Genomic DNA, 10876 nt, shown 5'->3' on the forward strand with positions numbered 1-10876 from the left:
CACTGCAGACCAAGGAGACGGTTTTTTGGCCGCGCTACGCTCATTACAGATGTTCCCAGATTCGGGCCAGGAACCTCGCCGCATCGGCGTGCAGTTTATTCTTACTCGACGACTGCTTTCCTCCCGATGTGAATTTATTTGTCTTCGTTAGATTTCCGCATATTCACAAAGTCCTGAATGACAATAATAGATGAAGCTCTCTCCGCTTGAAGTGTACGGGAAAGGCCGGGAACACCTCAGCTTGCTATTTCGGTCTACCACCGTACCGGGGAAAAGCTCCCGTACGCTTAACCCGCCCGTCCCATTCCAGGGCTTAATTAGCTAATTTCACATCCTCACTGACGCATCCAAACACGTTACGACTCGCATCATCTTTAATCTTTGTCTTTGGGCCTAAGTGCATTTATTTTTGAAAACTAGGCTACGTCCGGTTGATGGTTAAAGGAACAATAGGCAGGAAATGAAGGCTGCCTGCCGTGTCTGGCCCTCACGGAAGGTAGGAACTGCAGGGGTGCTCTGTCAGATCGCAGCGCCGGGTTAATGCGGCCCGATCCCTCTCCCCGACCTTTGCCTTTTCTAATCCCCTCATTACTTCTCATGTACAATCCGCCCGTCTGCCCAGGTACCTGCTGCCAGTGACCTCTCAGTTCGTCATGAAGTGGCCTTCCTCCAGCTTTGGCCGCGTCCCCTCGGCCATGCCGCGCTCTCGCAGCCTGCTCGCCCCCCGGCTGGGCCACTTTTGAGGGAGCCGCCCAGGGCGCGACGCCACCAGCCTCTGCCGCTTCCAGAACCCCCCGCCGCCCCCCCTCCCCCCACCGACCCTCGACGAGCAGGTGAGGGGGATCACCGGGAGCAGAGCTAGAGCGCGAGGACATCCTGAAGTGGACATCCGCAGCCCTGCTTTGAGTTTCACGCGAGTTTCAGAACTTTCACCGACCTGTTGTCCTTGCTATAAGGTGTCCGTTTGCTGCAAAGTCAAGTCGCAGTACTGTTAAAAGAAAAAAAGATTAATTTATTTTCAGATGTAAATACTTCATGAAACACAATGCTTCAGTGACAAATAGATGGTATGAGATTACAAGTAATTCCTTGTTTGAGAATCTACATGTAAAATGCTTGTTTTAGCAAAACAATTTTGGTGCTGTTTTTTTTTTTTTTTTACTTTTTAAAGAAGTTGTAACTCCTGTAGATCTCGTCATATAATTATATTTACGCTTTTAGGTTACGTGAGATTGAACTTCATGCTGTGCTGGGGAGCGATCCAAAGCGTAAGATCGAGGCGACTTCAGACAGCCTAAATTGACTGTCTCAGCCTCCATTAAATCTGCTGAACATTCAAAACCAGCTCAAAAGTCTTGCCTAAGTGATTCAGTTTGCAGAGTCCGAAGAGAATGTTTGCACTGCTGTCAATTGGCAATGTCAATTTCTACAAAAGGAAAGGGAAAAAAGAAAAGGTTTGCTGATCACACGGGTTAGCTGAGCATGTACTTCCATGTTGAAGTAATCTTAAAGAATGTCACATTAAATATGCACCATGTGGCACATTGAAGGTGAGACCTTCTGTGCTGCAGCTACATTGCATTCTGTCTCCTGCATGCGTGGATACTGTCGCCAATTTCACCTGCATCTATTGTCACTGGAAACGAGTGACTGCTTATGGAAAATACTTGAATTGTCAAATTCTTTTGATTTTAATTGCATTAATTACATTTATTTCAACCCATGTCTTTTTTAAAGGTAATATTTTAAATTTCCATTTTAATGTGTATAAAGCTTATGTCTTAAGCTAAGTATATTGAAGAGGCGTGCCGAGTGGTAATTGAAGTTTGAATTGAGCTGCTTTTGCCATATTGTGTTTCAGCAGCTGTTCTGTTTTCTTTCCTCTTGTCATAAGTGCCAGTTCAGACAGTATTAAGCACAACCCACGTTAATTAAGCAAGGAGAACATTTTACAAGCTGAATCCTCAGTTATTAAAACAGCTGAAATTGTGCATAAAATACTTAAGTTATATGATGCTTACGGTTTTTTTCCTGTTTTTATTTATTTTATTTATTATTTTTCATTTTGATGCATAAGAAGCAAACTGCAAGGTAATATAGGATTTGTAAGAGGTCTACTTGGGGATATTATTACAATATGCTAAACTGTATTCCCAAAACATGTCAATTTGCAATGCCAAATACTTTGCCTGTGTGTCCAATGTGAGTACTACATTTCTTTCCAAATAAGAATTTGAGTTAATAAGAAAATGCAGTTAAGCAATAAAATGCTTTAAAAAGATACAATTTCCTTGATTTCATTCCTGGATGCAATATGCCTGGATAGCCTGTCTTGAGTCACTTATATATATATACAGTATATATCTTACACTAAGGCTTAAGTCCACCTAAAATCCCTAGTCACATTATGTCTGTTTTCAAAGTGCTCACGGATTCTCTGTATCACATCGGATGCAGCCTTCTAAAAAGTGATATTTCGGCCATCCTACACAGACTGTCACCTTAAGGTGAGAGACTTCAATGACCTTGTCATGTCCTGTCCTGTTCTAAAACCAAGTGCGAAAGGGTGTTTTTTCAGATTTTCACTGCGTACAGTAGATGCTCCTACAGTGTCAGGCTACTGCTCACTGACATGCCAGCTTCCTCTGGTTTCCAGCTAATGTGGTGGGTCCACTGCCCCCCCTGCCTACCCCCTTTCCCGTCTGTTAGTGGGCACAGTGTAGACCATGACCTTGAACTCGTCCCGAAGAGGCCCTGGCAGCGCTGGATTGCACAGACGTCGGACCTTGCATTCACAACCCCTGTGCTCTCCAAAAATATCCTGACATGTTTTTTTTTTTCTTTTTTTTTTTTTCTTTTTCCAGCTTGCAGTTGCACCTGTTCTTCTCCAGTCAGAGCAGAGCTGTCAGCGGGCACTTTGTGAGTGGAGAGGTCCCCATTGTTGACCCACTTTTAATGTACGCAGAGGCCCATCAGTGCCTGTCTCTGTGCCTCTGTTGAAATTTCATTGTAGCAGTGTGCGGCCTGCACAGTCCAGATGTGATAAAGAGCCATATTCTGACTGGGGGTGGGGGGATCCAGAGCCCTGGCCATTTGGGGAAGCTGCTCAATTTAATCCATTCAGGCGAAAATGAGGGAAAACCTCCGGTTGCAAATGATAGGCGTCAAGCTAAGAAGGTTTGATTGGACGCTGGAAATGTCAGGAAATTTATAAGCTTTCAAAATGGCTTTTGTTCTAATTTTGTTTTGTCAGTATGAGGCCAATGTATTTTAATAAGCACAACAGTGAATCTAAATGAGACTATTTATTTGTTTATTGTTGAGCATGGTTCTCCCTCAAAGTTTAAAAGGTTATTTTCAGTTCTCTTTCTAGATGGCAAAAATAAAAAATCACTGTTTGTATAACATTTATAGTTATGATTTTCCTAACAAGGCACATCTGATAATTTCTCATTTTCACTAATCAAACTCTTTTTAGAAAGTACATACAATTCAGTGATGGATCTTCCTTGTAGGACCACATCAGTCCTGCCAAGAGAGGTACTCTTGGGTTGCATAAAAAGGTTATTCTCTTTCTGGATTACAATAAACATCCTAAATGATTCCATAGTGTCTTTCAGTACTTCCATTTCTATTCTTATGTAAATGATTTTCCTTGGTTGATCGACCTGCTTTTTGCAAATTTCCATTTAGAATCTGCCTGTTGTGTCTTAGCATGGCCAAAGGATCTCATGCACTTTCTGCTGCCAGGGGACAAAATGACCCACAGAAATGCTGCTCTACCTCAGGTTGAATACACACACAAAAAAGAAAAAAAAAATCCATATACTTTGTTCAAACCTCAAGCTGACAATAAGCCTAAATCCAGAACTCTCTACACAGCTGACAATCAGGTACTCTAGTGAACTCCCCCAAGTGCATGTGAAAATCTAATTCTTTTTCAACGGGGGAATGTCTTTAAAGAAAACCCAGACCTAACAAGAGCACAATGCAGAAGCTCTTCCTGATTTTTCCCAAGCTTTTTTTTTTTTTTTTTTATCACTTCTTACAAGTCGAAGAGCAAGACCTGCAGAATGGTCTCCTCTCGGCTCGGCCCTTGTTGTGTAGCTCTCATCCCCTGTAAGGGAATGTGCTGTCAGCCTGGAAAATGACCGGCTAGAAAGCGGACTGGGAGGAAAGTGAACCGCTACTTGGGGATTCTCCGCTTTGGTCCTTCTGGGGATTGAGATATCTGTGCAGATGTTGTCAATACATCCCCTCCAGCCAGGCTCAGAGACATAAGACGAGGATGCTCTGCCCATTAGTCGACTGCTGAGCGAAGGGACGAGGGGGTGGGGTGGGGGGGGGGGTTGGTTTGAGCAGCTGGCGGCTCCTGCCGGAGCCAGGTGAGCTCCCCAGGCGCGAGTGCTCAAAGACTGAGAGATAGGATGCGTGTCCGCTCTCACGGCCGCCTGCCGGAGTTCCCCCATGCCTCGCAGCGCCGGTGGAGGTCACTGTCGGATCTGCCGTTTCCATGTCAATCACTTGCATATTTATCACCTTTGATTCAAAGCTTGTCGAAGCACTTGCCGGTTCCAGGGACCATGGCAGTGCTCTCTCTGGGCCCGGCCATTTACCACACGTCAGTTAGAGAGGACGGGCGGCCGTCTAAGTCAGCTGCTTCCATGAGAGATGTGCCCAGTTCTGCAAATGTTAGCAGGGTCTCTATGTATGTATGTACATATTTACATATGTATTACATATTTAGCAGTGACGTTCATATTTTGAAGAAGCAGGGTTAGACAGTCCCTGGAGCAACTGGGGGTTGAAGCACTGGAAAATCACTGCCGATCCTGGGATTTCCAAGCACAGGCACAGCATCTTAATGAGCTGAGACACACTGCGCCCCCACACATACCGCTCTGAAAAAAAATTGAGACCACTCTACATTTTTTAAAAATCTGCATTTTTGAAATCCTGGTTCTGCTGGCAGGAGGCTACACTGCCAGGCAGCTGCTTCTAGGCTCAAAGTCAGCAGTAAACAAGAACAAGGTGAAGCAGGAGACACTGGCAATAACCAAAAACCAGCCATCTAGAGGGCAGAAGCGACTCACTAATGCCAGAGATGACTGTAAAGTTATCCAGCAGTGATACATAAATTGGCAGATGACCTCAAGAATCGGAAACATTAAGTGGTGTGAAGTGCAGCAGGCTGCAGTTTGTCAAAAAACAAAATTATATATTTTACGCAGAGCATACCTGCAAATTGAGAAATGAATGAAACTGAAAACTTTGTTGTGTTCTCTTTACTTTTTCTTTAGCTGTATGTATGGATTTATGTATGGATAAGAAATTATACTTGAATGTGTAACTGAAGTATGCCAATAAAACTTAAAAAGTCTTAAAATGCTATATATATATATGCAGTGATGAGCCAGAACATTTTGAGCATCCTCAAGTGAAGTTAATAATGTTGACTATGTCACATTTTGAATATAGAAAACATGGACGGGGTCAAGACCGGATTGACTTTGTTAAAGGTAAAACTGTTATGGCCAGATGAGTGGGTCAGTGCATCTCCTACTGCAAGACCTGTGGGGTGCTCTCAGAACCTGCTGAGAGTGGTCCAAGGAGGGATAAACCACAAACCGCTGACAGGGTATCGGGTGGCCAATGAGAGAACAGGTGCAACTTTCCCGTCTGGTACAAATCAACAGAGGGGCTACTGTGGCTCAAATCGTAGATGATTTTAATGATGGGAGTCACGGGAGTAACGTGACATTACACGATGCTTGGAGCCCAGCCGCGTACGGGGCTGCAGGCCTGTCACAGTGCCCATGTTAACCCCTGTCCTGCAACAAAAGTGCCTACAATGGCCATGTGTGTTGGAACTGCACCTTACAGAACTGGAAGGTTGACTTGTCCAATGAATCCCATTTTCTGTTGCATCATGTTGAACAGCTGGGTAGCTGTCAAACACCTGTGGGATGCGTTAGACCAACAAGTCCAATCCCAGCTATGTAGCACCATTCTTGATGCATTGTGTACCATGACACAATACTCCCAGGGCCATGATGAAAATTATCTACAATTTGTGCCACAGTAGCTCATCTGCTGTCTTGTACGGGACAGCCTTTGTTCACATCATGCATCGACAAGTCTTAACCACCCAATGCAGACTCTGGTTTGTCTCTCCTTGGACCACTCTTAGTAGGTACTGACCACGGCTGACCATAAGCACCCCATAAACCTTCCAGTTTCCACTTCTGTTTAGCCATAACGATTTGACCCTTATCAATGTCACTCAGGTCTTTACCGCTGCACATTTTTTCACCATCTTACATGTCGACCGAATGTTGGCTTACTTTCTAATAGAAATGTGCATATTTTTACAAGATAGTCAACATTATTCACATCACATGTTGATGGTCATAATGTTTTGGCTCATATGTGTGTGTGTTTATGTGTATATATATATGCACACACACGCATGTGCACTTTTCCCATTGTGTTTAAATTAAACTCTCATTACTCACAGAAAATAAAAAAATAAGAAGACAGCAAATAAAACTTGTCAGAGGAGAATTCAGAAACTCCCATTTCACACCAATCACTGCCTGAGAAAACAAACATCTCTTTGTTTTCATCAACTACCTCATCAAATTTTAATATAGCAGACACATCAGTCAACTAGTGTCCAGTCTCTTGGTACTGCTTGTGTTTTTGAGCTTGTTTACAGATTTCTTTTCCAACAGTCTGTTGAGTCACAACTAAGAAATCAGAAATGTGTGTTAAACTGGTGCTCAGAACTTATTTTGAATATATCTGTGTAGGGGCTGTTTTTTTCCTGCAGAAACAAAACATAGTTAAATTCACACACAACTTTACTGTAAAACATGTGTCACGCAATGCCGGAATTATTAAATAAAATTGCTAAATAAAATTAAATTGGCTTTTGCAATTGATTTATCTTTTCACGGTGAGGTTGTCGAGTACGCCATTTTCATCCATTATCACTTTTTCTCTAAGAACCAGGTGTATACAGTTCAAAACATTCCTGCTTTCTCGTCATTAGCACAAAGTCATTGCTTTGTTGAATAGCTACCTGAAGCCAAGAGAAAAGAACCCTTCATCTTGAAATGGCCTGGCTGCTGGACATCATTCCCTTCTCTCTGGCTCATAAAATATATATTTATTGTTTTAATGCTGAAAACACGGTTGAAATTTATCGTTATGGACCCAGAGGGAGAATAGGGTGTATGGTAAAGGGCTCTTAACGACTGTGTTATATGCCTACGTCACTGCTCTGTATCTGGAAAGGTTGTCATATGCTGTCTATTATTTTGGCAGTTCAATGATTTCATTGCCATAATGTGACTTTGGTGTGGCGTCACTCTAACTGCAACCTATTTGGAAAGTCAGTTAGAAACTTACTTTTTATATTTTATGTTTCCAAATAGCCCTGTTCCAGACTCTCTTCCGTTCATTTCTGACCTATCGCAATATGAAAACGTATTAGTCTTTAGATCACATTATACTGGTGGATCCCTGTACTACTTCAGCAATTAAAAGCATGTACTGTGAATCGAAAGCTAAACGATATTGCAGAGGGCTGCTGAGATTTGTCAAAGTTAGATGCGACTACACATGACATTTATGTCACTTTGAAGACAAAAGATTCTGCTGAACAAATTATGTTGCGAAGCTTGAAACACGAAGATGTGATCCTCTGCTTCAACATGTCGAGTTTCAGATGAGATGAGGCAAGGTGAGACATTCTGGTTTAATGTGGTTTATTATTATATATATTTGGCACATTGCATCCATAGGACTCACAGCTATTTAACATATGTGGCAATGCATGATGGATGCATTCAGATCCATTGAAATGGTTAGCGCTGTTGCCTTACACCCTCTGAGATCAGGGTTCAAGTCTATGCCATGGCTCCATGCGTGTGGAGTTTGCATGTTATCCCCGTGTTGTCATGGGGTTTCCTCCGGGTATTCCAGTTTCCCCCCACAGTTCACAAACATGCTGAGCCTGATTGTAGTTACCAAATTGCCCGTAGGTGTGCACGTGTGAGTGAGTGGTGTGTGACTGTGCCCTGCAATGGGTTGGCACCCCATCCTGGGTTGTTCTCTGCCTTGTGCCCGTAGCCTCCAGGATAGGCTCCAGACCCCCACGACCCTGAATGAGATAAGCAGTTACAGAAAATGGACGGATGGATGTTTTCATTTAATAAAATTATTAATTGGCCATGAATCTAAACCATTTCACTATGGGTTTCATGAAGGTCTACATCACATAAAACACATGCTTGTTTCCTTTAAGTCAGAAATAGCTCACTTGGTGGAGGTTGCTACAGGGAAATTAGAGAGATATCTTCAAAACACCAGTTGTCTTGGTATTTCCAGCTTGAAACTGTCCAGTGTGATTTTAATATTACATCTTTCAGTTGCTGCTGAAATAAGACTTTCATATATTTGCACACTATTCATTATATAGGATTTCAGATTTTTCTTTTTTCCTCTTAAATATGCCTTTAGGTTTGTCCTGTTTCCTTCAATTGCTAAATGCCATGTGTACAATATATAGGACTGGGCTGTTCCATAATTCTTGGGTGGGGTGGGGCGGGGGGGGGGGGGGCGTCCTTGGTTAAGTTTCAGGGTCTTCAACTCTTCATTTTTTTTTATTACAGACTAAAAATGAACCTTCTTAGGCTATAGGGACTATCTTTACACCTGCCCCCCCCCCCCCCCCCCCCAAAAAAAAATTCGATTTCTTCTCATACAAGATTGTTCAGATATAGTGACAGGAACTGTAAATTGAATTCTCACCTTTTCCACTTTCCACTTTCTTTCACTGACCCTTTCCCCTCGCAAACATGCTCAGCACTACATGGCCACTAACAAACTAATGAACTTATGTGATTAATGAGGATAATATTGATGTTACTTCTCTGCCGTACACGTATACTTGCACTTTTTGAATTGTATTTTGCCACAGCGGATGTGGACGTCATTCCTGGCAATAACCTCAACTTAAATCTAGTTACAGAGAGGCAGATAATGAAATGCAGTTAAATTTAAATTACCGTTGACTGCTACTTTTTACTTGAAGCCCTGCACAATGGAAATAGAAATGAAAATATGTGTTTTGTATTTTTTAAATAATCCTGTCCAGGGTACAGTCTAATTAAAATTTTATTTGCACTGATAAATTAAAATCTAAAATCGAGAAATATATTTGTTTGCTACGGGAACTCTTGTCATTGTCCTGATCAAGGGGAAATCAAAGTTATCCAGCTCCACGAACCCCGACTTCCCAGGAAAAGTTGCGAACATATTTTGTGCAAAGTTACCGGAACTAAAAGGATGTGACATTTGTGCTATAGAGCAAATGGCTTTCGAGAGAAAATTAATTAATTAATGAATTCCTTTGACGTGCCATGGAGGTCGATCTTGACAAAATATACTTGACACAAGTCACGACACAACCATATGGAAGTGGAACCAAGCGACACCGGCACTGTGATATCTCAAAAGGTCTGCAGCTTCAAGGGTGGGTGTCCCGGACCCATCTGCAACCTTTGCCTGTGACAAAAGTATAAACCCACCCTTAGGCGGCACCCTGGAGAGAAGAGAGGGCCAGGTGGTCCCACTGCACCGCGAAGTGATACCACTCGGGCTGAAAACCTACTCATCCATGTTTGCCTGTCCCTGCATTTTATTTTGTATCTGTAGATGTTCTGTCATTTAAATTAACCTTGGGGTGTGGTAGTAAAAGGAGCACCGAGAACAGAAAATGCCCACAGGGCATTCTATTACAAGGGAAGAAAATTAATCGTTGTTTAAACTTTAAGATTATAGTAATAGTTGTTTAAATGTTGTTTAGAAATAATAAACACAAACGGCAGGACATTTAACCCCTCTTGGTTAAATGAATATTGAGTACCTATTAAAAAAAATCCACTACACTAGGAAGTTTATTGCCCTTTGTGTAAAGACATGTTTAATAAGCCCTAACTAGTTTTAGGTTGTTCTTGCTGCTTATTTTCCTTATTTCCTTGAATCAGCTCTCTCTCTCTCTCTCTATATATATATATATATATACTCTCTCTCTCTATATATATATATATATATATAAACACACACACACACAGTGGTACCTCAGTTCTCAAATTAATTAGAACTCAAATTTCTTAAAAGCCGAACCAACCAGTTCGAAAAAAAATGACCTAGAACTTGATCTGAATCTCAGTAGTCGAACCGTGAATGCCGACCGACTTGTACGCACATCTCTCAGTGGAAACAAAGTGTAATGCTTCAGTCTCAGCCTCGCATTCGCTGTGATAGCATTGTTTGTTTGTGATAGTGCTTTTTTATTGAAAATACTGTATCAGGTGATACACTGTACTTTGTTTCATTTTCGTAGCCATTGCTCATCAAAAACTTACGCAGTTGTTACAACCTAAAAGAGACAGAACTCAAGCGATCAGGAAACACGGGGTTTAACTGAGAATAGGCAGAACAACACAATGACGTTACAATGACCGGACTGGGGAAACAAACTGAAACACAAACTAAATACAGAGCACTAATGACAACAACCAGAAACAGCTGATCACACGGGGATTCCACACGAGGTTAATGAGGGGGCGTGGCACACGGAAGGAGTGGACGATTGGGGCAGGAGAGGGGTAGTGTTGGGGTACATTCTCTATCGTTTTGGAAGCCATTAAGAAAAAAATGCTCTATATTTTATGCTGTTCATTTTGTGTTTAAATGCTAAAAAACATATATAGGTGTAATTTTTTGGGACCAGGAACCAATTTATTGGTTTTCCATTATTTCTTATGGGGAAAATTCGATCAGAACTCAAACTTTTTAGGATTCA

General features: G+C 42.0%; 1 protein-coding gene across 1 annotated transcript in view; it reads left to right on the plus strand.

Annotated features, from left to right (window-relative positions):
- The window catches only part of ttll7 (tubulin tyrosine ligase-like family, member 7), a 44487-nt gene extending 42201 nt beyond the window's left edge, over positions 1-2286 (plus strand). The window contains 1 exon segment of the mRNA XM_072699834.1: positions 623-2286. Coding sequence (XP_072555935.1) covers positions 623-743 — 121 coding nt within the window. The 3' untranslated portion in view covers positions 744-2286.
- Positions 2287-10876: the final 8590 nt, after the last annotated feature.

This window comes from Paramormyrops kingsleyae, chromosome 15 (genome assembly GCF_048594095.1).
Source record: "Paramormyrops kingsleyae isolate MSU_618 chromosome 15, PKINGS_0.4, whole genome shotgun sequence".
NCBI classification, from domain to species: domain Eukaryota; kingdom Metazoa; phylum Chordata; class Actinopteri; order Osteoglossiformes; family Mormyridae; genus Paramormyrops; species Paramormyrops kingsleyae.